Source organism: Coregonus lavaretus (assembly GCF_964263955.1).
Source record: "Coregonus lavaretus genome assembly, chromosome: 18".
In the NCBI taxonomy this organism is placed as follows: Eukaryota; Metazoa; Chordata; class Actinopteri; order Salmoniformes; family Salmonidae; genus Coregonus; species Coregonus lavaretus.
In genome coordinates, this window is record NC_140005.1 from 20,727,329 (window position 1) to 20,753,830 (window position 26,502).

Here is a 26,502-nt window from a genome sequence, read left to right on the forward strand (position 1 = left end):
AACAATCTTAGGAGGCAAACTGTGAACTTTAGAGTTACATTAGAGTGCCAGGGGTAGGGATGTGTTGAACCCTGACAGCTGCACATTCCCACATAATGTCATTACAGAGTTCAGAGAGAGCAAAGGGAGAAGAACCCCAGCTCTGGCATCCACCTTTTAATAAGTTAACAGGGAATAATTCTAGTAAATGTTTCATATGACAGATAGGCATGTACACTCTGCAATGTGTTTACTAGGATGACTAGGATTTGACCCGCATCTACTTGAGATGTGTTTTCATGTCCTGTGGAGAGTGTACATGTGCTCCACAACCTCAGCAGCCTACTTCCAGTGATGTGTAGCCAGTTTTTGAAGATTTCATTTCCAACAAATGTGCTTCGACTGATGAACTCCCGAAGCACTTGAGGTGAACTTAAAGGATTAGATAGGTACAAATCTATATGGAAGTAGTACCACTGTCTCCTCTGATAAGCAATATTGTGATAATTCCATCTGGCCTATCAAATTCAATAAAATAGATTTTATAAAGATATTTTTACATCAGCAGTTATCACAAAGTGCTTATACTGATACCCAGCCTAAAACCCCAAAGAGCAAGTGATGCAGATGTAGAAGCACAGTGGCTAGGAAAAACTCCCTAGAAAGGCAGGAACCTAGGAAGAAACCTAGAGGACCAGCCCTCTTCTGTCTGTGCCGGGTGGAGATTATAAGAGTATGTGGCCATTAAGGCCAGATCGTTCTTCAAGATGTTCAAACGTTCATAGATGGTCAGCAGGGTCAAATAATCACAGTGGTTATAGAGGGTGCAACAGGTAAGCACCTCAGGAGTAAATGTCAGTTGGCTTTTCATAGCCGAGCATTCAGAGGTCGAGACAGCTTGTCTGGTAGAGAGAGCGAGCATGAGAGAGAAATAGAGAGAGAGAGTCAAAACAGCAGGTTCGGGACAAGGTAGCACGTTGGGTGAACAGGTCAGGGTTCCATAGCTGCAGGCAGAACAGCAGAAACTGGATCAGCAGCACGATCAGTTGGGCTGAGGACAGGGACAGCCAGGAGGCATCAGGCCAGGTAAGGCCAGGTAGGCCTGAGGCATAGTCCTAAGGCTCAGGTCCTCCGGGAGGGGAGACAGAGAGAGACAGACAGGATAATTATAAAAAAGTATTTGATCCCCTGCTGATTTTGTACGTTTGCCCACTGACAAAGAAATGATCAGTCTATAATTTTAATGGTAGGTTTATTTGAACAGTGAGAGACAGAATAACAACAAAAAAATCCAGAAAAACGCATGTCCAAAATGTTATAAATTGATTTGCATTTTAATGAGGGAAATAAGTATTTGACCCCCTCTCAATCAGAAAGATTTCTGGCTCCCAGGTGTCTTTTATACAGGTAACGAGCTGAGATTAGGAGCACACTCTTAAAGGGAGTGCTCCTAATCTCAGTTTGTTACCTGTATAAAAGACACCTGTCCACAGAAGCAATCAATCAATCAGATTCCAAACTCTCCACCATGGCCAAGACCAAAGAGCTCTCAAAGGATGTCAGGGACAAGATTGTAGACCTACACAAGGCTGGAATGGGCTACAAGACCATCGCCAAGCAGCTTGGTGAGAAGGTGACAACAGTTGGTGCGATTATTCGCAAATGGAAGAAACACTAAAGAACTGTCAATCTCCCTCGGCCTGGGGCTCCATGCAAGATCTCACCTCGTGGAGTTGCAATGATCATGAGAACGGTGAGGAATCAGCCCAGAACTACACGGGAGGATCTAGTCAATGATCTCAAGGCAGCTGGGACCATAGTCACCAAGAAAACAATTGGAAACACACTACGCTGTGAAGGACTGAAATCCTGCAGCGCCCGCAAGGTCCCCCTGCTCAAGAAAGCACATATACAGGGCTGTCTGAAGTTTGCCAATTAACATCTGAATGATTCAGAGGAGAACTGGGTGAAAGTGTTGTGGTCAGATGAGACCAAAATCGAGCTCTTTGGCATCAACTCAACTCGCCGTGTTTGGAGGAGGAGGAATGCTGCCTATGACCCCAAGAACACCATCCCCACCGTCAAACATGGAGGTGGAAACATTATGCTTTGGGGGTGTTTTTCTACTAAGGGGACAGGACAACTTCACTGCATCAAAGGGACGATGGACGGGGCCAAGTACCGTCAAATCTTGGGTGAGAACCTCCTTCCCTCAGCCAGGGCATTGAAAATGGGTCGTGGGTGGGTATTCCAGCATGACAATGACCCAAAACACACGGCCAAGTTAACAAAGGAGTGGCTCAAGAAGAAGCACATTAAGGTCCTGGAGTGGCCTAGCCAGTCTCCAGACCTTAATCCCATAGAAAATCTGTGGAGGGAGCTGAAGGTTCGAGTTGCCAAACGTCAGCCTCGAAACCTTAATGACTTGGAGAAGATCTGCGATTGGAACAAAATCTCTCCTGAGATGTGTGCAAACCTGGTGGCCAACTACAAGAAACGTCTGACCTCTGTGATTGCCAACAAGGGTTTTGCCACCAAGTACTAAGTCATGTTTTGCAGAGGGGTCAAATACTTATTTCCCTCATTAAAATGCAAATCAATTTATAACATTTTTGACATGCGTTTTTCTGGATTTTTTTGTTGTTATTCTGTCTCTCACTGTTCAAATAAACCTACCATTAAAATTATAGACTGATCATGTCTTTGTCAGTGGGCAAACGTACAAAATCAGTAGGGGATCAAATACTTTTTTCCCTCACTGTAGGGAGCATACCTAAGATCACACAGGACACCAGATTGGACAGACTGGCCCTAGACCCCCAGCCAGGGACGGCTTGTTCAATAGGGCGATATGGGCGACGCACTGCCAAACGGGAAAAGGAAGGGATTTTTTTTCTAATCAATTATATCACGGCAACAGCAGTTATCAGTGTTCACGTCTGATCTGCCAGCCACTAAATGTCAAATCAGGCTAAAGTCGTGCTTCAAATGGCCCCGCCCGTTTTATGGGCGATTTCAGTCAGGTTGAAAATCGCCCAGAAGTCTCTCATAGCTTGTCATGTAAAATCTATTTTTTTCACATTTCAAAGCTTTCAATACATTCTCTATGGGTGTCTGTGGGCATGCACTTACGCGCTTTCGTCATACGTGACGTAACGTTGAACGTAACTAAGACAATGGCGGCTAGCAGCGTCTATGTTGCGACCTGCAGTGTGGCGTTATTTTATGTTTTTAATTTGTAGACTTAGTTTACAAACATTCTGCAAACATTCTGCTTTGGACTGATCTTCGGTTTTGGACTGATCTTGTTGATCGTGTACATACCCGCTACGAACGGACTAAATAATGAAAACGCTGCTGGCAGCGGAATCCCAATACAGCTGGGAGACTTGGCTGGATGACAGAGTCCCGGACAGAGAGGTGGAGCCGGCCGGCTTCACCCTGGTCAGAGCGGACCGCGATCCTGGTAAGAGAGCGACTCTGTACCCCGACATTGAACTGCTTTTTGTGTCATTGAACCTTACTATTGTTGATAAAACAAGTTTACTGGAGAATGGAGACCAAGTAGAGACTTTTGGACAAGGTGGATAATTGTATAATATAAGGCAGTTTATTCAGAGGTAAAGATATCTGGAATCGCGTGCACGGACCCGTTCGTCAAACTCGTAGGGAGTTTATCAGAAGAGCCCCTAAACATTGTGTGCTGACATTTTATACAATAAAATGAAGTAGGTTGAATCTAGTAGTTCTGATCTTCTGATTGGTCCTGATGAGTTGGGCGAGGTCACCTCCAGGCTAGTGTCACTGTTGCATTGGCTCTGAGTCGGGTTCTCTGTCTTCAGATGTTCAGCCTAAGAGAAGAGGATTTGTGTGTGTGTGTGTGTGTTTGTTATCAGTGTGTGTGTGTGTGTGTGTGTGTGTTTGTTATCAGTGATGATGTGTGTGTGTGTGTGTGTGTGTTTATCAGTGATGATGTGTGTGTGTGTGTGTGTGTGTGTGTGTGGGTGTGTGTGTGTGTGTCCTCAGGGCAAGAACTCGTGAGTTGGAAGAACTGAGAGACCTATGGCGTGGGTGTTATCCTTAGCCACCTGCTGACAAGGCTGACAAGATAGGACTCTTGTTCATTGTATTGAATACAAAGGCCCAACACAAAATGGGTCATGCACAAGATTTTAGTCAGACCAAGCTATAACATTATATATTTACTACGACAGTACATTCAACCAAAAGCTAATATAACAAAGGCATCAGAGATTATTTATAATCTGTCACAGAAACTGGAATCCATCTCCCCAGATCAGTCAATAAATGCTTCTGGTATTGACTTATATGCTGCCCCTGTCTTCATGTTGTTGCTGGACATATCTTTTTTAAAATGTGTGTAGGTCACCTAAATCATCAGAAAAATTGCCCCTCCTGAGAATTTTTTCAGGAGCCGCCACTGCCCCCAGCACATAGACTATTGCAGAATAGATACTGGGGACTGCGACGGGGGGGGGGTTGGGGGACACTGGCCCTGTCCAAAGTTACCCCCAGACAGGGCCAACCAGGCAGCATATAACCCCACCCACTTTACCAAAGCATAGCCCCCAGACCACCAAAGGGATATCAACAGACCACTAACTTACTACCCTGAGACAAGGTAGAGTATAACCCACAAAGATCTCCTCCACCTCAGGCGCATGAGGGGGCGCATACCGGGACAAGAAGATCAAGTCAGTGACTCAACCCATTCAAGTTGAGTATAGCGAAAAAAGTCTGGCATGAAGTGATGCACCCTCTTAGGGATGGCATGGGATAGCCAGTGACGTAGTCCCTGTAATAGGGTCAGAGGCAGGGAATCCCAGTGGAGGGGATCCGGCCAGACAGACAGCAAGGGTGGTTCATCACTCCAGTGCCTTGCCGTTCACTAGTGCTGAGCGATTAGTGCTTTTTGAAGTCGGTTCGGTTTCGGTTCGATTATGTATGGGATAATCAACAAGAGGATCTATGCGTTCTATGGAAAATAATGAACAACGTGGAAGGTGTGTTCAACGACGCGCTAGCAGAGTGGAACTAACCTTCTGAGGAGTTGCATTATTTTCCAGAGAACGCATAGAGCTACGAGTTGATTATCCCTTTTATACCATGGCTATAATTTAACACATTTGCCACTAGAAATGTGTTCAACATCCACTAAAGTAGTTAGCAAGTTTACTAGATAGCGACAGTAGTTGCCTTGGTAACCAAACAAACAGACTTGCTAGTTTAGCTAACCAAACTAACGGTCCTGGCTTGCTATTATGAAATAGTTATTCAACAATGCCAATAATGTTTTCAATTGGACTATTGCTTTCAAAAGCAGCTCAAACATAGAACATGTAAGAATGAACCATAGCCATTGAACTCTACTGTGTAAATATACTGTGCATTATAAGGAAATAATGCACGCTCTAGAATTCCCTTCAAGCCAATCAGAAACGAGTATTCAACAATGCCATGGTATAATTAAGCAATAAGACACGAGGGGGTGTGGTAGATGGCCAATATACCACGGCTAAGGGCTGTTCTTATGCATGACACAACGCGGAGTGCGCCTGGACACAGCCCTTAGCCGTGGTATATTGGCCATATACTATAAACCCCAGAGGTGCCTTATTACTATTATAAACTGGTTACCAACGTAATTAGAGCAGTAAAAATGAATGTTTTGTCATACCTGTGGTATGCGGTCTGATATTCCACGGCTGTCAGCCGATCAGTATTCAGGTCTCGAACCACCCAGTTTGTAATACAAAATCATTCTTTTTTTAAACATTAAATGCATTTTGCATTATGTGCGTTGAATGCTGTAACACAGAATAAAACAATATAAGTCCCATGATGGTAGTGACTGCCCATTACTGCTTATCACTTATTAACCATCATTTATTCACATTACTTTAATACAATATTTCAGTTGTGTATATTACATTTGTTTTATTTGATGACTATTTCATTCCAAGTCATCTCATCTCAATAGAGCTGCTGCCTATGCAGTCTGATAATCACTATTTTGTAGTTCTTCAAAGTAAATAAGGCATACTTTTATGACTGCTGAATACAAACGATCAATGATTTAGATAATGTATTTTCAGGTAGATACACTACATGACCAAAAGTATGTGGACACCTGCTCGTCAAACATCTCATAACAAAATCATGGGCATTAATATGGAGTTGGTCCCCCCTTTGCTGCTATAACAGTCTCCACTCTTATGGGAAGGCTTTCCACTAGATGTTGGAATATTGCTGCAGGGACTTGCTTCCAATTCAGTCACAAGAACATTAGTGAGGTCAGGCACTGGTGTTGGGTGATTAGGCCTGGCTCGCAGTCGGCGTTCCAATTCATCCCAAAGGTGTTCGATGGGGTTGAGGTCAGAGCTCTGCTGCAGCCCAGTCAAGTTCTTCCACACCGATCTCGACAAACCATTTCTGTATGGACCTCGCTTTGTGCAAGGGGCCATTGTCATGCTGAAACAGTAAGGGGCCTTCCCCAAACGGTTGGCACAAAGTTGGAAGCACCGAATCGTCTAGAATGTAATTGTATGCTGTAACTTTAAGAAGGGGCCTAGCCCGAACCATGAAAAACAGCCCCAGATCATTATTCCTCCAACTTTACAGTTGGTACTATGCATTTGGGCAGGTAGCGTTTCCCTGGCATCCGCCAAGCCCAAATTTGTCAGTCGAACTGCCAGATGGTGACGTGTGATTAATCACCTCACGATCTTGCACTCTATCTTCAGTAGCAGGCGGAAAATAAACAGACCGGACAAATAGATGCGCAGTGGATTAAGGTCTTTGTAGTTAATTACGAAGTTTTATGCTAAACTATGTAGAATATTGGCCTGTTGGAAACTACAACTCCCTACTAAATTCAACAGTTCAGGCTAATCGGATTTATCTCTGGAGAAACTGCATTGTGCGCATTGAGGTCACAGAAAAAAACTTTACGAAATGGTATTCAAATAATTTTGTGTCGGTCAATTAGTTGTTTAAAAACCGAAATACCGGTTAATCGCTCAGCACTACCATTCACCTTCGCACCCCTGGGCCAGACTACACTCAATCATAGAACCTACTGAAGTGGTGTTCAGTAAAGACTTAAAAGGTTGAGACCGAGTCTGCGTCTCTCACATGGATCGGCAGACCATTCCATAACTATGGGCTCTATAGCAGAAAGCTATGCTTCCAGCTGTTTGCTTAGAAATTGTAGGAACAATGAGGCCTGCATCTTGTGACCATAGCGTACGTATGTACGGCTGGACGAAATCCATGTAATGCTTTGTAGGTTAACAGTAACACCTTGAAATCAGCCCTAGCCTTAACAGGAAGCCAGTGTAGATGCTAGTACTGGAGTAATATGACCTAATTTGGGGGTTCCAGTCAAGATTTAGCAGGCGTATTTTGCACAAGCTGAAGTTTGTGCCTTATTCTTTATTTGAGTAGAACAATCCATTATGATTTACACCAATGCTTAAGGGAGCAGGCTAGGGCCTGGGTTACATGACTGAATCCTGTTAGACTGGTAAACTGCACATCCGGGTATGTCCACAACCGGGAACAATTACTCAGAGCATAATAGGTGACCCTGAAATCAGTCTGGATGAAGTCAAGAAAAAGGGTTGACAAGTGTATTTAGCAGTCGCAGGAAACTTTTCCCAGCTAACGTCTGAATCAGGCCTTGATGTATGCTGCCACCTGCTGGTTCACTAGATTACTACTTGGTGGAACAACCTTGACATACCTACACTTCCGTTATGGGCAGCATAAGAAGTCATTCATGATTGAAATTGAACACATTCATGAGAGCTGTATGTAAACTGTGCATGACAAGCAAAGTAGCGAGCAAGCAAAGTATTTATTCCACAAACATAGCAAATGACATTACAAATATACAGTTGGATCATGGTAAAAAAAAGCATACACATGTATACAACTTGAGAGTTAAGAACATTAAATGTGAAATGACAACTAAAGTGTATTCAAACAATCCTTGATTTTCTCCATGTCCAGTTGTCAATTATGATGAGCAGCTGCAGCACAGCACTTGATCATACTGTCCACTGTAACTGAGGATAGAGAAAACAATGAGTAATAGGCTAAATAAAGTGCAATAGACACTAGATGCTCTGTACTGCTTGCTTAATCATAAAACACTGCATACCATTGTAGTACCCTCATGGAAAGTTGTGCCTGTGTTGTCAGTGCACATTTACCAGTTATGCAGGGTTTCGCAGAGTCCAGTCTAAGGCTGGGCGATATGGCCTAAAATGTATATCTACATTTTTTTTTTCAAACTTACAGGCGAATCATGATAGCTTATTTAAAAATAAAAATAGTCTCTTGTACAATTAAAAAGGTCAAATACGCTGCATTTCAAACAGTCATCAATAATATAATGAATTCAAGGCGTGTGAAATTAGCCCAAATATAAAAACCCACTAATCAATTCATTATTTTATCAAAACAGTTTAACCTGCTTTTTTTGCAATAATCACTGACCTGGCTTTCAAGTCTGTCTATGAAAATGCCTTTGTAACAAATTTAAAACCAGAACCATGCATAATGCACATTCACTAATAAAATGCCTATGAATTTACATTTTAGTCATTTAGCAGACGCTCTTATCCAGAGCGACTTACAGTTAGTGAGTGCATACATTTTCATACTGGCCCTGTGGGAAACGAACCCACAACCCTGGCGTTGGAAGCGCCATGCTCTACCAACTGAGCTACAGGGGACTATGCACATGCACTAATAAAATGACTAACTTATTGTCGCAGGCATTATAGAAAAGAACAAGCCCACGTGCTCGTGAGTAGCCAGCTAATCTTTATATTTCAAGTTTTGCCAACTTGGATGCATTTGCTAGCTAACAAGGCAGAACAGCTGAATTGTTATGAACACACCCGTCTTCAACTGAACAGCATGCTGCTAGCGGTACCGCAATGCCATGTGTGACAAACTAAGCATTCATTTTCCAGAATCAATGTTCATTGATACTCCTGTTTTAGTAATGTCTGCTCTGCACGCAATTTGAGTAGTTGAGTCATAAAACGCTTATCGTTAGAAAGGTTGACTTTTCTATTACAGTAAAATAACGTCTCAATGTGTTTTGTGTCGTTATGACCGCTTCTGTTGGACCAAACCTCAAAAGCAAATAGCGAATTGAAACCGCTTGTCAGAGGGGAAGTGGTGCAGGTTACGTTAAATGACCATGCTGTCTATTGTTCTGCCCCTTTAGCACATGCTGACAAAAGTGAGCTACCGGTTTCTTTTATTACAGATGTATTTGGCGTTGGCCACACCTACGGCCATACAGTACCATGTATGAGTGTTGAGAAACTTTAAGTTAAGAACTCTATCTACTCTGAAAATTATTTTATTTACAACTTCCTGAGGTCATTACACTATGATCGCGAAATCGCAATAGATGCAGTGCTTGCAGTTTTTACTCAACTCGGAAGAAATGCTCCCTCTGACTCGATTAAAAAATTGGCAAATTCAGTGGATGAAAGGAGTGTCACTTACTCGATGACAGTGCAGACAGAGCAGCAGGAGCTGGAGCAGCTGGCGCACTGCTGGATGCAGGAAGGGCAGGCTGGGCGGTCACACTGGGAGCACGGCCTCCTGGTGCCCTGGGCCTTCTGACACACACAGCACCCCGCTGGAGCCGACACTGCACCTGAGACGACCACACAGACCATTCTGGAAATGTGTCGAAATATCCCAATTGTGGGCAAGTTGCAGTCTCATGTACTAAAGCACAGGTGTCAAACTCATTACACAGAGAGCAGAGTGTGTGGGTTCACACTGCTCCCCTGTACGTGATCAATTAAGGTCACAGATTCGTTCAAAAATCACTTCACCTGGTTGTTTATAGGGCTGGGACAATACCAATATTGCAATACTCGTTAGTATCGTGGCAAGGAAACAAAACATGAAGCAGATTTAACTGCTTTAGGAAAAACAGCCCTAACGTCACCCAGAGTCGCATTAATTTATTTTACAACCTATTGCACACAATATTTACATACAGCAGGTTTAAAGGACAAGATTGGTCTGCTTCGTGTTTTCATATGTAAAAAAATATTGTGATACTGGTATTGTCCCGGCCCTAGTTGTTTAAGTCTTAAATTGAGATTTGTTTTTGCAATAACCAGCAATTTGACACCCCTGTACTAAAGAGTAATACTTTGCTGAAATGAAGTTGGAATGGTGATTCCAAGTCTGATAGTAGTGGTTTCCCTTCAGCCCATTCTCAGATGTGGGTGAAAGGTTGCAGTTCACTTGAGAAGCTCATTACCTTGAACAGGTGTAGTTCTCTGTAGTCTGCCATCCTGTCCAATCAGTGTCTGTCCCCTCAGTAGTGTCTGGCTCACATCAGATGTCATACCTGGCCCCGATGGCTGTGTCGCTGAGCACTTCTCTGTATCTATATTCCAGATTTTCCCCATGACAGCTTTCGTACCATTGAAGAGCAGGTTCCTTGTCTTTTCTGGAAGAGAGGTGCCGCGAGATTATAAACACATAGTAGCAGAATGACAGTACATGCCCAGAAGCTTGACATACACACAAAAGTATGTGGTTACCCATTCAAATTAGTGGATTCGGACATTTCCGCCACACCTGTTGCTGACAGGTGTAGACAAATGTTGACAGTAGAATGGCCTTACTGAAGAGCTCAGTGACTTTCAATGTGGCACCATCATAGGTTGCCACCTTTCCAACAAGTCACTTAACCAAATTTCGCACGCAAGCCTAAGATCACCATGCGCAATGCCAAGCGTCGGCTGGACTGGTGTAAAGCTCACGCCATTGGATTCTGGAGCAGTGGTAACACTTTCTCTGGAGTGCTGAATCACACTTCACTATCTGACAGTCCGACAGACAAATCTGGGTTTGACAGATGCCAGGAGAACGCTACCTGCCGGAACGCATAGTGCCAACTGTAAAGCTTGGTGGAGGAAGAATAATGGTCCGGGGCTGTTTTTCATGGTTCGGGCTAGGCTCCTTAGTTCCAGTGAAGGGAAATCTTAACGCTACAGCATACAATGACATTGTAGACAATTCTGTGCTTCCAACTTTGTGGCAACAGTTTGGGGAAGGCCCTTTCCTGTTTCAGCATGACAACGCCCCCATGCACAATGCAAGGTCCATACAGAAATGGTTTGTTGAGATCGGTGTGAATGAACTTGACTGGCGTGCACAGGACCCTGACCTCAACCCCATCAGGATGAATTGGAACGTTGACTGCGAGCCATGCCTACTCGCCCAACATCAGTGCCCGACCTCATTAATGCTCTTGTGGCTGAATGAAAGCAAGTCCCCACAGCAATGTTCCAACATCTAGTGGAAAGCCTTCCCAGAAGAGTGGAGGCTGTTATAGCAGCAAAGGGGGGGACCAACTCCATATTAATGCCCATGATTTTGGAACGAGATGTTCGACGAGCAGGTGTCCACATACTTTTGGTAATTTAGTGTAACTGTCTTCTGACTAGGTGACAGTAAAACAACATAATAGTTAACTAGCTGCCAGGAAGCATGGCCAAATTCAAACATCCCTCGTATTAGCTAGCTAACTACAGTACTGTCGCGCATGAGACACATTCACCTAACGTTGGCTAGATTAAACATCCACCCAGCTATTTGTTAGACTTGTAGCTAGGTAGTGGCTACCTAAAAATAGCCACCAAAGGCAAAAACAAACTGCATTAAATGCCTGTCGTGGGTGGATTAGCTATATAGATAATGTTAATATCAAGTAGCTAATAACTGGACATTAACGTTTGGTGTAGTTAGCTAGTTACCAGTATTTGGTGTAATCTAGCTAATTAGCTAGTACAGCCAGATATATCTGGTACAAGCTGGCTAAACAACACCAAACAGAGTAGGGCCAGCTAGCTAGCATTGTTAAGTTAGCGAATGTCTGAATAATTAGTTAGCTAGCCAGAAAACATTACCGTAGATCTCTTGTCTGTACTTGTTCCCAAATACGCCGTGATAATTCAACTCCTTTTGTCCAACGTGAATTTTATACTGTGACGAGAATGATTCAGCGAAAGGATACACTCTTTTAGTCATTTCTGCGAAAAACGTGCATTCAAACTTGATTCCTTCAACACCGGAAGAATACCGTTCTTATACCTCAGTGGAAATACGCTAGCGCGCTAACTAACCAATCCGATCTTGGACCTCTTATCACGTGACACTGCAAAAACATTTCTCACTTAAACCAGTGTCTCAAACCACACTCAGGAGTTTATAAATGTTCGTGTTTCTTTGTGTTACAATGTTTAAGAAAACTCACATTTTAATATCATTACTAGCTACATACTATCATTCATCAATGCACTAAAATGTAAAAATACCAAGATATGTAGCCATCATATACGTTTTATTTTAAAGCATTGTAGCTAGCAAAGACAAATCAAATCCCATATTAGCCTACTACAAAATTACTTGCATTAACAAGGATGACAATTATGTATCACACTGTTTCACTCCTAAACATGTTTATTATGCAAACAGTCAGCTGGTTGATACAAAATATATGTTGTCTGCTGGTGTGATAAATGTGTAAAGAAGACCGAAACAGTAGATAAGGTTACACAGGAGGAAAAGTTATTGGATGTGTTTTTTTCTTTCATGGTTGTTGTGTGGCACAAGGTAAGATTTACTTTCTGGCCGACATCATCACAAGGCAACTTAAAGATGACAAGCACTGCATAGATAGATGTAAAGTTACCAACATTTACAGTCAACATTGTTTCAGAGCTACACAAATCTGTTGGCAAATTGTTTTTTACAGAATATTATACCGTTTGGGGGTTGCAAATATATGTCACATCATGCCATATCTTTGTGCGTCCATCTTGGGGAGAGAGGAGGTAAACTCTCTAGAACATCTGGATCATGCACTCTCTGGACTTTCCTATGCCGACCCACTTAACTGTAGAGAGAAATGAAAAGGACATGTCAAAAAAAGACTAACAAATCCCCAAAACATTTGCACTAGACTAGTATCATCCTTGCAGAATTGTGTACTAGTTATGATATAGACAATAGTGCCCCCCTACTGGCACATTTAAGCCATGTCCCTGATCCTCGGTTGGCTCTTCAGTTTCCTATATAGGGGTCAGTAACAGTAATCGTATACTGGAGTATGGTATGGTTAAAACTGGGTCATGTTCGGTAGAAGAAAATGTTTTGAAATGGAGTGAAATGGAGGAGGTACTACTACTATGACCTATAGGCCTACTTGTCCAATAAGAAGGCTTTATTTTGTTTTCAGTTTGGGTCAGCAGGAACACCCTGTATCCTAATTGTAACTTACTGGGTACTCCAATGTGGTTCTCCACAAAGCGGATGTAGTTCTGAGCCTTCTGGGGGAGATCATTCCACTTCCTGGCTGCGGACGTGTCACTCTTCCAGCCGGGGAAGGTCTCATACTCTACCTCCACTTTGTGCAACAGCTCCATGTTAGCTATGTGAATGAAGGATGAAGATCATTATAAATCAGAGGAAAAATCAAATGTTTTTGTAGAGATAATACTTAATGAATTCTCTAAATGTATATTTTACAGGGTAGGCCTAGTTTGGTACAGTACTTTTGAATCGAATTTAGAGAGCATACCTGGGAAATTGGGAATTCTTTTGCCATTGATTTTGTAGGCCACTCCTACTTTGATCTCATCCAGCACATCAAGGATGTCAAGTTTTGTCAAAGCAATGCTGTAAGGAAACAATGTTATTTGTTTAACACATTTCAGGAAAGAGATGAAAACTACTACATGGGTTACATTCAGAGTAGCAGTCATAGACAGATACAGCACATTGAACCAGGCAGATAAAGAAATAACACATAAAAAAACGTGCCTTTCGTGAACTAACACTCGCCCTTGACTTTTTTCTCCCATACTAGCACTGACTTTGCTGATAGTTACTTTATTTAAGAAAAATGTACTTACTATGACTGAGATATGTGATTGTCCCACCTAGCTATCTTAAAATGAATGCACTAACTGTAAATCTCTCTGGATTAGAGCGTCTGCTAAATGACTAACATGTAGAATGTAAATGTAGTAAAGAGTAGGGTTAGATATTTAAAAAGAGTTAGGTTTGGCCACCTCTCTTTCAGTCATATCCACTCACGCAGTGAAGCCATTGATCATGTGAGCGTATCTCAGGATGACCAGGTCCAGCCAGCCACAGCGACGCTTCCTGCCCGTGGTCACGCCCACCTCATGACCTCTTGTCTGCAGCAGCTCACCTGTCACCTGCACAAAACACACTCAGTTATCTAGAATAGATCACTTGATTGATCAATAGTCAAATACTTCAGTGTTGTCCACTTATGGGCACTAATCTTAATAGTTGTTATTAATAAAACATTCTTAAAAAGAAACACTTGTGCGGTGGGGGAGATCTTTGTGGACTATACTCAGCCTTGTCTTAGGGCAGTAAGTTAGTAGTCTGATGATATCCTTTTGGTGGTGTGGGGGCTGTGCTTTGGCAAAGTGGGTGGGGTTACATCCTGCCTGGTTGGCCCTGTCCGGGGGTAACTTTGGACGGGGCCACAGTGTCCCCCGACCCCCCCCTGTCTCAGTCCCAAGTATCTAGCTCAGTTGGTAGAGCATGGCGTTTGCAACGCCAGGGTTGTGGGTTCGTTTCCCACGGGGGACCAGTATGAAAAAAAAAAAATATTATGCACTCACTAACTGTAAGTCGCTCTGGATAAAAGCGTCTGCTAAATGACTAAAATCTATTCTGCAATAGTCTATGTGCCAGGGGGCTATGGTCAGTCTGTCCTATCTGGTGTTCTGTGTGATCTTAGTTATGCTCCCTCTATTTCTCTCCTGTCCTCTCTCTTTCTCTCTCTCCTCTCTCTCTGTCTCCCCTCCCGGAGGACCTGAGCCCTAGGTCCATGCCTCAGAACTACCTGGCCTGACAACTCCTGGCTGTCCCCATCCCCAGTCCAACTGGTTTTGCTGCTGATCCAGTTCATGCTGTTCTGCCTGCGGCTATGAAACCCTGACCTGTTCACCGACCTCTGAATGCTCGGCTATGAAAAGCCAACTGACATTTACTCCTGACCTGTTGCACCCTCTATAACCACTGTGATTATTATTTGACCCTGCTGGTCATCTATGAACATTTGAACATCTTGAAGAACGATCTGGCCTTAATGGCCATGTACTGTTATAAAAGGTTTCTTCCTAGTTTTTTCCTAGCCACTGTGCTTCTACATCTGCATTGCTTGCTCTTCGGGGTTTTAGACTGGGTATAAGGGCTTTATAAAATAAATGTGATTGATCTAATAAAATGCAAAGTAAACCAATACATTTACAGTTGGAGTGAGGGATCAAGCTGAAACATGTTGACCAGCAGCCCCATGGACAGTTCTCATGTTAGGTTACATAACCCCAGACCAGATAGTAAATCTATCTTGAACCCTGACTCTGGCCTAAATTTAGGCCCTGAACATGTGATCAGCATGAGAGCTAAAGAGTGTTATAACAGGCCTCTCACACGATCTGACAGCTGGCCACAAAGGCAGCGCCTTTTGATACCAGGCTTCCTACATGTGTGAGAGTCATATGATCTTAAACACTAGGCTTACTATACATATCCAACTCTACTTGTACCTCAAAAGAAAACAACATGTCTAAACAAACTGTATATATCAAACTACTAAACCTTCCTGTATGTAAATGCACTACAACCTCTGCTAAGAGGTCTTCCACCTTCATGACACAGGTGATAGTGCACTCTCTCACTCAAGGTTACTGGTTCAAGTCTTGCTCTGGCTGTTCATCTTTAATCGTTACATTAGAATCTCCTTATTGAGAGAGTCAAGAATGTCCATATAGATGAATGAGCTCTTACATTGAGTTGTTCTGTGGGGAAGGCACCAATTCCCACCCTGGTGGTGTAGGCCTTTGATACACCATACACTTCACCAATATTCAGTGGAGGGATGCCAAGACCAGTGCATGCCCCACCAACGGTGCAGTTTGATGAGGTCACAAAAGGATATGTGCCTAAAGGGAAGAGAGAAAGTGGAAATAAACTTACATACAGATGGTTTGTCCATTTAACCATCACACTTTCCTGTCCATCTCATCATTGGCACGATCCTCAATGCAGGACCGAAACGTTGTTTGCTTGTGAATAAAGGCACGTGTTGGAGCTTAGGAGTGTGCAGGCTCTATTTCTTTTATAATAATCCGCAATGGGACCATGACATTTCTTACCAAAGTCAATGTCGAGGAGGGCAGCATTGGCCCCTTCCACCAGGATTTTCTTTGGGGGTCCATGAAGAGCCTCGTACATGTAGTAGACTCCATCTCGCACCATCGGCCGCAACCTCTCTCCATACTCCTGCACAATACAAGACAACAAGAAGTCTCATAGATCTAATATATCCATAGCCCATGACTATTCATTCAGAGGGGATTTACCGAATACCTTCAGTTTTTTTAGCTGACTTTCAGTATCAACTGTCAGGGATGAGTACATGGACTGGTACTGTTCGACAAGGTTCTTGAATCTGAAAGAAACCCCCAAATCATCTCAATCTCTATCACTTTTCAGTTTAGTGGGTCAATTTAGTTCAAGAGCAAAGTTTTGAGACAGCCACAATCATATACTTTTGGACTCTCAAAATGTTTATTGTATGTCAGGTTTAGATGTTTATATTGTGTCCTGTCTTTCAGTAAGCATACTTGGTAGAGAACTCCTTGAAGTCTCCCAGCAGGTCACAGACACGCAGTCCTATGCGAGATGCTTTGCTGGCATAGGTGGGTCCAATGCCTTTCTTGGTTGTTCCAATTCTGTCATGAGAAAAAAACACCTGTTTTAGCTGAGGGGATTACAAAGTAGCATCTACAATTATTCATCAGATGTGAAAGTGATTGACTGAAGTCCTGGGATTTCTATTGACAGTGGACCATTGTACTCTCTACCCCTATGCAAGCAACCATTGCCTTCCCTACCCTTACATCTTTCCCTCTGTTGCTTGTCGCTGGGTCTCCTGAATTCCATCAACAACCTGGTGGAAATCAAACACTGTCGAAAGATAAAAGCAAAATAAATGTCATCCTTTCTCTAAGCACAATACACAGATATACACTGAGTATACCGAACATTAGGAACACCTTCATAATATTGAGTTGCAAAATACAGAAATCATCCCTGTATGATGCATTTTGCAAAACGCAGCATCATATGATGCAAAATGCAGCATCATATGATGCAAAATACAGCATCATATGATGCAAAATGCATCATACAGGGATGATTTCTGTATTTCTTAAATTATATATCTTGAAAACTTGATTGGTGACAAGCAAAACATTTTGGAACTATGTCAACAATGGACTAATGAAACAAATACCCAAAGCTGGACTTTTCCTTTAAATCTTGTCTTGCCCATTCACCCTCTGAATGGCACACATACACGATCCATGTCTCAATTGTCTCAAGGCTTAAAAATCCTTCTTTAACCTGTCTCCTCCCCTTCATCTACATTGATTGAAGTGGATTTAACAAGTGACATCAATAAAGGAACATAGCTTTCACCTGGAAAGAGCAGGTGTTCTTAATGTTTTGTATACTCAGTGTACATTATGCAGATAAACAAACACACCAAATAGCACATATTCTGTATACATCTTCACTTCATTTGTGAAACTACAAAATACACACATACCAAGGTGAGCTCTGTCAGAGACAATTAGTCTCTTCTCCCAGCCTTTGAGACCTGGTCAGAGAATGGAGAAAAAAAAATACTGTAATGGTTTCCTCAAACTTGACAACTACAGCATTGACTGTTATTCTAAAAATACTTGATTTACCTTTCTTCTCATTCTTCTCCGCCTCCTCAAACAAACCTGGTAGGTGTATGACTACGCCATTACCTACAAAGGAACATATGCTGGATAAATGAGAACATACTGACCATTGCCTACTGGAGTTAGTGGAAATGGGGATAAAGAGTAGAGAAACACTCACCAATGACACATATACTTTTGGGGTTGATAATTCCACTGGGGAGAAGGTGGAAGTCATACTCTTTACCTTCCACTACCACTGTGTGGCCTGCATTGTTACCGCCCTGGAAGATCAAAACAAGATCGTGTTTAGCAAACCTCCAACTGTCACCAAAGTCTAGCAGCTTGATTTCACAGAAGGACAATTATTGATTTGATTTATGGCTGTTACTCGTAAAGGGAGAGCAAAATGTGGACATTAAAGAGTCAGGATATCCACTGGCCATACATCCAGAGCAAATGTATAATCTTATTTTAGTCAGTGGGTAATAGAGTCCAAGCCCCCTCCTTGTCACCAATCTACCCCCTACCAACTATTTTAACAGACTTGGCTGCCAGACCCTCCACTCCATGCACCCTGGCTAAGACCTTCTAAATGTCAAGTCACCCTGGGAATGTGACCCTGCACCAGCCCAGTGGGTTGGGCAGGCTGAAGGAGTACACAGAGTGCTCAGTGCTGTGACCTGCTGTCAATGGAGAGTACAACACAACAACTGTGTAATGGACTTTACGCTGTTAGTCTCCCAATAAATTATTTCTGAGCAAGTTTTGTTTTTCTTTGCTGGTCAAAGAGAAACTTTGATCTAAAGAAACTTTGCCTAAGTGTCATTATTGACATCATCTTCATTAAGGGGGTTCGGCTCTATATAGCAGAATAGTTTATGACACCCTCTTTATGATATCAATAAACCTTTGTAATACTATGAGTATTGATCTAATTGTGATCTAACGCTTCCTTCCCCCAGCAGTACTGTGTGAATTTTGCTTTTTGCCCTATGTTGGTACTTCGGTCTATTTTAGCATTTTACTGTATAGGTCTTCAGATAGATACAATTTACAGCTAAGTGATGTGTGAGGTATGGATCCCCAGTTGAGAGACTATGCTTTCAAGTTCGTAATGATCATGTCATAAGAAGAGACAAATAACCAGTCAATAGCATTCCAATTTGAAAAGTTTAATTTAAACTCCAGTCAAGTCAATAAATTAAAATTCAGTTGAAATTGAAGAACGGTTAATAGTCCACCAAGGAATTTTTCAATTCTTAAAACAATTAAATGTAAACTAATTTTCTGCAATGATAAAATAGAAAGCAAAACAGAACTTTATTGATCCTAAATTCCCTTATAACCTCGAGGACACCACATAACAAAACAAAAGACGCATCATGAATTTCACAGCAACCATGCGTTATAATTCAATGACATGATGACAACTTTTGTCAGTTCAAGTATGTGAACGTTGCATTAATATCGTATCATATACACACGATATTACCTGACATCTGCAAACAAGGTCAGACTCAGTCGCCAATAAATCGACGACTTTTCCTTTGCCTTCATCTCCCCATTGCGCACCGAGCACCACTGTCACTTTGTTCCCTGTTTCGTTCCGTGGCCGCTTCAGCCCTTGGGTTGGGTTGGAGGGTGGATTTGTATAACTCTTGTGGTCTTTTGCTGACCAGCTAAACGACATGATGTTGCTTAGGCTGTCCGTCCGAAACAGACTAGAATGTTTCCAAGAGTAGCATTGACATATCAATGTCTCGGTGATGTCAGGACGCACGGACGCAGGGATGTAATCATTAGTCCAAACAGTTGTTTCTATTGGACACATTCAGGTAGGCCCCTCCCCGTTTCGTTCCGTTAGCTTCTGTTTAAGGAACGTTTTGCAACAGACTCGGCGTAATGAATTCCCCCATGATCTCGAACGGCGCCTGCATGGGGAGCCCTGTCTCTCAAATCCACAGGTTTACTTAAAACTTGTTTGATGTCAATAAAAAGAAAGGCAAATATCATGGTTATAATTTTTTTAACATTATTTACATTGTATGGCAATGTGGAAAAATGACGAAAATCACTAAATAGAAAAGGGAAATCTACACATTTAAGGCACCTCTGTACAGGTAAACTAGAATTATTCCGTTTGTGGGCAGAAAAACATTTTTTGGGCAGTTAGGTGGCCTACAATGCTTATATTAAAATCATAACTGGCACTCAGATCTTTCGAAATGGTAGGATCAATTGTAGACCTAAATTGGCACTCCACATGAAAAAGGTTGCCGACCCGGGCTATAGGCTACATGAAGCCAGAGGTGTGGAACGGCGAATAAGCTCACAGTGTACCATGACAGTGTCATTGTCTCGTGCGCTTCCCACCAACATTGTCTCGTTGCGCTGCATTCAGAGATGTTCTTCATAATGTGTGCGCCCAGCTAATTTTTGCATTTTCTAAATTATCCGCATGGGAAGGGAAGGAAACATTCTGCGAATATTTAAGAGTTGTAAGAACATTTTTCCCGGGGCCAGATGACATGTTCTGAATCTACAAGAAGTTGGGGAAACAACCACATAAAAATAAAAGCGGTACATTATGAGAATTATGATGAATTAGGTGTCAGTTTACAATTACCTTTTCTCCATCTCTGTGGTCAATATAGATGAAACAGGTGTCAGTACCAAGTACCAAATATCTTGCGATAAATACCTTGCAGAGATGGGCACTGATATTATTGTGTTTCCTATGCACAGAGGTGTCATGCCCATATGGCCACAGTGGCACATGCCCCCTCAGATTTATCCTGTATAAAAAATTTAAAATAAAAACAAATGTCTCCATAAGTTCTGTTTTGTTAAAAAAAATGTTTCTGTAATATATGGAACATTGAAGGGACACACAAAATATATATATATTATTTTGCATTGTCTCACTGAGCGAACTAACATCACAACCAAGAGAACATAGATTAACAGCCTTAGGTAAGTGTCCTTTTTGTCTTGTAATTTCACATTTGGAAGGTGCATTGAAACAATTAGCATGATTATATCATTTTTAGCACAGCCAACTATCTAGCTAGCTAGCAAGCAATATGAATGATGAACTGAAATGAGCTACTCTCGAGGGGATCACTATGGTAGCTAGCTATGGATAGCGATGACTTGATAATGATGGCAAAATTGTTTCCTACCAAACATTTGCCTACTTTAGCAATGTCATCATATGTCCATGCCCCTATAGTGTAATTTAAATGAAACAGTCATTAGCATCCGGCTATCACGACCTTTGGGCACCACTATGTTGCCGCTGGCAGAGGGCGTCTTGAGAACGTTCATAACAATGGCATGACGCGACCCAGTGACGGAAGTGCAACCTACGAATAGCAACATTTGTTTTGCATTTGTCTATTTTGCCCAGCTCTCAAACTGTGTGTTGTGTGTCTGTCTGTCTGCCAATCGCCAGCCTGTCTGTCGGTAGGAGTTCCAGATGTGGCTGGAGGAGTGGTGGTGGCCATTGGAGGGCAACTCTACTGGAGCACATGTAGGAGCTCATCGTCATGGAGTTAATCTATAACCGCTGATACAAGTAGATATCCCATATTAGGTAATATGACTGCGCTAGCTAGCTGGTTGGTACATATAGATTTACAGTACTAATTAATATTTCATTAATGTACAGGGTTCAATTTGACCCAAGAGAACAATCCAGACTAAGAATTTGCAAAAGGAGTGGAGGCTGGTGGGGTGAGCTATAGGAGGACGGGCTCATTGTAATGCTGAAATTGAATTAATGGTACGGAGTGGTTTCCATATGTTTGATACCGTTCCATTTATTCCATTCCAGCCATTACAATGAGGCCGTCCTCCTATACCTCCTCCCACCAGCCACCACTGTGCAAAAGGTAAGCTCATAATGAATACTATTATATGGAGAGAGTGGACCTGATCCTAGATCAGTACTCCTACTCTGATGGCAAATTCTCTCTCTCTCTCGCATCCTTTCAATAACTTCAGATTGACCCCCTGGTCTATGATTAGTAGATGTGGGTGAGTGGACATACAGATATGGGACTAGCCTAGCCACAGATGCTCTTCTCAACTATTGGCAAGGAGTAATTTGACATCCAATCACCATGAAATATGCTTTATTCTGCATTCAACACTTCTATTGCAGGAGAGGTGAGCACCTATCAGATCCTCTACTGTCCTTCACCCCTTGGTGCAGTCTGCTGACCATCGCTGGGGCCAGGAAAAAGTCTGTCAATCAAAGTAGGAGCCAAGTTCATCACCATGCAACACTCTACTGACCGAGGTAAACTATGCTTTGTGTAGCAATTGACTGACTAACAGTCAGGCAGGCAGAGAAACACACACACTCAAATTTGACTTGACCTTATATTGAAAGCACTTTACTCACAGATACCCCCCTCTGTCATTCATCTCCCTCTATCTCCACCCTAGGTTCCAGGTGATCTCCCATCTTCTTCATAGTGGCCTCAGCTGGACTCCACTGCATAACCTCTTGGTCAGCTGGACCCCACCCAATAACCTCTAGCCAGGTGAATCAAAAGCTTCACCAGAGACGGAAGTGGATGCGAGACATCCCGGCGTTCCTACGTCACTGCCTTATCAGCTTGTTTCCCTACTCCAGTACACTATCAGTACACATTTTTATTGTAGCCCCAGACAAGCACACCTGATTCAACTTGTCAGCTAATCATCAAGCCCTCAATGAGTTGAATGAGGTGTGTTTGTCCAGGGCTACAACGCAAATGTGTACCGTTGGGGGTACTGGAGGACCGGAGTTGGTAAACACTGCCCTAGCACAATGAGGGAGTTCTATTAACCTGAGCCACGATGCACCGGTCTATGACCCGTGACGTGAAAGGGCAAAAGCGGTGAGGCAGGAGCACCCTTCTCAAATCTAACAGTAATTTGCGCCACTCGGTCATGTTGTCGACAAGGCAGCATGGTGCATCGTCCAGAATAAAAAAATTATCCATAAAATATATGTTCTAATTTTCAAAGTAGTTGTTTTCATTGTGAAGGCAAAATAATGCGTTTTTATCTAAATAAATTACTTTCACATGTGAAAACATGGAGTCCTACTCATTACTCCATATGCTTAGTCTAGCCTAGGTCACTTTTGTTTTGAGCAGACTTTGCCGTGGGCTTTGAAAGGGGCACCCGGCTCACGCTCAGGTGGTGGTTACAAAACAAATGCAATCACTTTTCACCCGCTGCAAACTCCTCCCACTGGGGTAACCCAGGCCAATAATCGAATCCCCTCAATTCCTGCTCACATTTTAAGCCCCACCCACCCAAAATTGTGATCTGTTGGGAAAGTTGTCTGTCTGAACAATTTCTTGTTCCCCTTTCTGAAGTTACCAAGAGTCCGTCAATAATCCCAGACCTAGTCACTGCTGTTGCCTAGGTCTGGGTTTCCGAGACTATCCGGATGGTGGCTTGCACTCTACTCAATCAATACTTTAAATAGATTGAACTACAAAGCAATAAGTTAATTTACATTTCATAATCATAACGAATACCTTAGCGAAGCCACAATCACACAGAGCATGTATGCAAGGCAAACTATGTTAGGATGGACGACTATGAGCTAGCTCCAACCATAGCTCCACAGCGCAGACATTTGCAGTTTGGACCGACAACTTGATTCTTGGACCCAAGTGCCATGGACACGCACCTGCTCCCCGCACTGCCCTACCAAAGGTGCTCAACCCCAAACACAGGTGGACTGACTACGGGTTACAAAGAGGCAGAGGGCGTGAACTGCAAGGAGAGAGAGAGACCGTAGTTAAAGGGATCTTTCAGGATTTTGGCAATGTGGCCCTTTATCTACTTTCCCAGAGACAGATGAACTCAACTGTTATAGATTAACTAAATGTTCAAATAATCCAGCATGTAACAATAAGGCAATTCTCTTTTATTTTCAATATATTACATTAATTTACTTCAAAAGTGACAGTAGGTTTACTGGAATTGAGGCTGTGCAGAGACCACAGACAGTGGTAGCCTCCTGGAACATAACAGGCTGCATAGGAACGTGTTCATGACTCAGCCTCTTGGTCGGCTACAAATCAACCTTTCCAGGGAACCATGGCAGCTTTTCAGTTGATTTCACTCAATTTTTTTGACTAAAAATCCTCTAAAAGGAAGAAAGACCATGCTGATTTCTTCTTTGATGAATCAATTTAGTCCAATATAATGTAGGCCTAGTCCATTTCTATGTAATCCATTACAAAGTGCAGAAACCATGTATGAAAAAAAAATCACAAAAAATAATTCTCAACATTTCCTTCTCCCTCTTGACTTCCTTTTCCGGGAATCGCCTAGGGAGAGGACAGACTAAAATTAATAGATTGAAGGAATCAAATTACATACCAATGACTTCTAAAATAGTATGCCGTTAATATCCCAACGTTTGTAGTTATATTGCATTTGATGGATCAGAAAGAGGCTTGGCAGGGGAGAATGGGCTTTTATTGTTTCTGATGAATAGGATTATTTTGGAAATGAAATGGCATATACTGCTACTGGTTGCATCAGTCTCTAGGTCATTAAAGCACTGAATTAATTTAAATCAAACATCTTTCAGCAAAGACAAACTTACAAAAGGACACAGTTTACAGGAAGCACAAAAAAAGCCATTGTGTATATAGGTTAAATAATCAATTTAGCTGTTTAGGTTGTTGTGAGGTTGGGTAGTTCAGCAACATAGGGGTACGGCGGCACAGGAAACACAAAGGCAGAAAAACTCTACACAGAACAGAAGCGCTAAGCAAGGTCTTCCCGGTGAGGTATGACATTTAAGTGTACTTGGATATAAATTATATAATAATATTCAACTGTGGCGCTTATGAGATGTTAGTTTGAGCTTAAGTATGTCTTATCAAGATCACTCTCCTAAGATTCAGGCTGATAAAAGGGCATAAAGTAGCAGCCAAGATGCCGGACACAGACAAAGTGGTTTATCTTGAGTTATGATTACAATTTGATTACCAGGGATTTGACAGATGTTTACTGAAGAGGACAGAGAGTGTTAAATGCAGGACAAGACACAATCAGATTAAACCAGATCCCGGTTAGACCGACACGTCTTAATTGAAATCATGGCTTGGTGCTGATGGGATGATTAAAATGTCTCCGCTTGCACCAGTTAGTTTTTCATCCAGTCGTTTGACCTACCTCACTGCAACACACACCCCTTTTTACATTTAGGGTGTCCCTTTCCAGTGTTACCTTGTGTTTTAGAGAGTCACAGAAAAAAGACAACACAAAAAACAAAAACAAACTACTTGATGATCATGAAAGGACTCAATGCGATGTAAATGGTAGGCTTTTAAGATCAGTTTCCAAAAAATAGTACATTCATGCTAAAACTTAAGTTCACAGCTAAAAACAGCACCAAATGATCAGACACTATATAAAATGTATGATGTAAAATGCAATAAAACCACCTAAAAAAAAGGGGAAAAATCTCCCTTTCATACATTTCAGGAGACCACAGTTCCAAACATGATCTTTATTAGAGTTAATGAATACATTACCTTCATTACCCTTCTTTTTGTTTCTTCTAAAGAGCGTCTGCTGTATTTTATCCTCTGGTGTTAGGGGTCCCGACTCAAAAGAAGGCAGAGTTTCAGATACCGATGAGAGCAGATCTTTAGATTCCACTCCATCGTGCACATCGTAAGCCAGTACGCTTTGCGCCGCACTTACCAAACGCTTGTTGCCATTGGCTTCTGTGTTGCCATTGGCGTCTCGGTGTCCGTTAGTTACACCCTCATCCTGTGCCACCATCTTCACCGTCATGTCATCCCCAGTCTCATCTGGTCCAACAGTCTTTACCATCATGCTGCTGCTCTCACCTTCAACGTCATCTTGGCCAATGGTTTTTCCTATCAGCTTGCTCTCTATAATCATGTCCATATCAGTGACAGCCAGTGTGCAGGCTCCATTAAGGTGACTCTCTCCATTGTTCTGTGGGCACTCAGGCATCAAGTCCTCCGTTACCAGGCCATTGTTTTCATTCTGGTTGATTTCAACCAGGTCTGTGAAGGTAGAGGGGCTTGGGGTGTTATTTAGGACATCCGTTCCCAGTATCTCCAGAGTTAGCGAGTTAGTCTGTGACCAAGCGGTTTCTTTGGGGTGTTTTTCTTGGGGTTTGCTGGGGCATCCGTTCACGCCTCCTCTTGGTACCCTCTCCTCTGCCTGGGATTGGGTGGGATTGAGAGTGCTGGAGGCTTCTGAGACAGAGGCTACCACTTCTTCTTTTACAGGCTTGACACTTGATCCTGCAGGGGAGAGAGAGGTTATGTTAATGCTTGAAGAGAGATAGGAAGAGCAGGTCTACTGTGCCAGGCATTCCAACATTCTTAATTAAGCAGGCAACGTTTGAATCTGGAAAGTGCTGTTTAAGAAAAGATACAACCAAGCACACATTATTGATGAAATTAAGCAAGTGTAATAGGTAGTGGCTGCACAAAAGCACAGAGACAATGATTTAAAAAGTCATAGTCAATCAATCAATAATACTCTTAGCAAAGATGTTTCTTTAATTTTCAATCTGTAGAAACTATGAGAATAGAAAGGTTCAGAACTTTTGTGAAACATCACAGCACAGTTGAAAAATATATGGCAAATATTAATCAAA

The 26,502-nt window shown here is 42.3% G+C and overlaps 3 protein-coding genes across 4 annotated transcripts in view; all 3 read right to left on the reverse strand.

The window, feature by feature from the left end:
* Positions 1-7,839: 7,839 nt before the first annotated feature.
* Positions 7,840-12,161, reverse strand: siva1 (SIVA1, apoptosis-inducing factor). 2 transcript variants are annotated; one of them, XM_084181958.1, is made up of 4 exons: positions 11,964-12,161; positions 10,307-10,498; positions 9,532-9,685; positions 7,840-8,069 (listed from the first exon to the last, which is right to left on the reverse strand). In XM_084181958.1, the coding sequence occupies exons 1-4, from the start codon at positions 12,082-12,084 to the stop codon at positions 8,021-8,023; spliced, it is 516 nt and encodes a 171-aa protein (XP_084038084.1). In that variant the 5' UTR covers positions 12,085-12,161; the 3' UTR covers positions 7,840-8,020. The 2 variants fall into 2 exon arrangements, with proteins under 2 accessions (XP_084038084.1, XP_084038083.1); XM_084181957.1 differs by having other exon boundaries at positions 9,532-9,708; positions 11,964-12,150.
* A 380-nt stretch (positions 12,162-12,541) lies between these two features.
* On the reverse strand, positions 12,542-19,534 carry LOC311145384 (adenylosuccinate synthetase isozyme 1 C). Its single transcript, XM_084181605.1, has 13 exons — positions 19,330-19,534; positions 18,016-18,118; positions 17,859-17,921; positions 17,714-17,764; positions 17,004-17,070; positions 16,728-16,835; positions 16,471-16,552; positions 16,257-16,383; positions 15,889-16,043; positions 14,155-14,279; positions 13,637-13,734; positions 13,337-13,486; positions 12,542-12,952 (listed from the first exon to the last, which is right to left on the reverse strand). The coding sequence occupies exons 1-13, from the start codon at positions 19,525-19,527 to the stop codon at positions 12,900-12,902; spliced, it is 1,380 nt and encodes a 459-aa protein (XP_084037731.1). The 5' UTR covers positions 19,528-19,534; the 3' UTR covers positions 12,542-12,899.
* A 4,217-nt stretch (positions 19,535-23,751) lies between these two features.
* The window catches only part of LOC311145587 (inverted formin-2-like), a 32,170-nt gene continuing 29,419 nt past the window's right edge, over positions 23,752-26,502 (reverse strand). Inside the window, exons 21-23 of the mRNA XM_084181863.1 lie at positions 25,397-26,143; positions 25,035-25,088; positions 23,752-24,178 (exon numbers count right to left, since the gene is read on the reverse strand). Coding sequence (XP_084037989.1) covers positions 25,036-25,088; positions 25,397-26,143 — 800 coding nt within the window. The 3' untranslated portion in view covers positions 23,752-24,178; position 25,035. The remainder of the gene's footprint in view (positions 24,179-25,034; positions 25,089-25,396; positions 26,144-26,502) is intronic.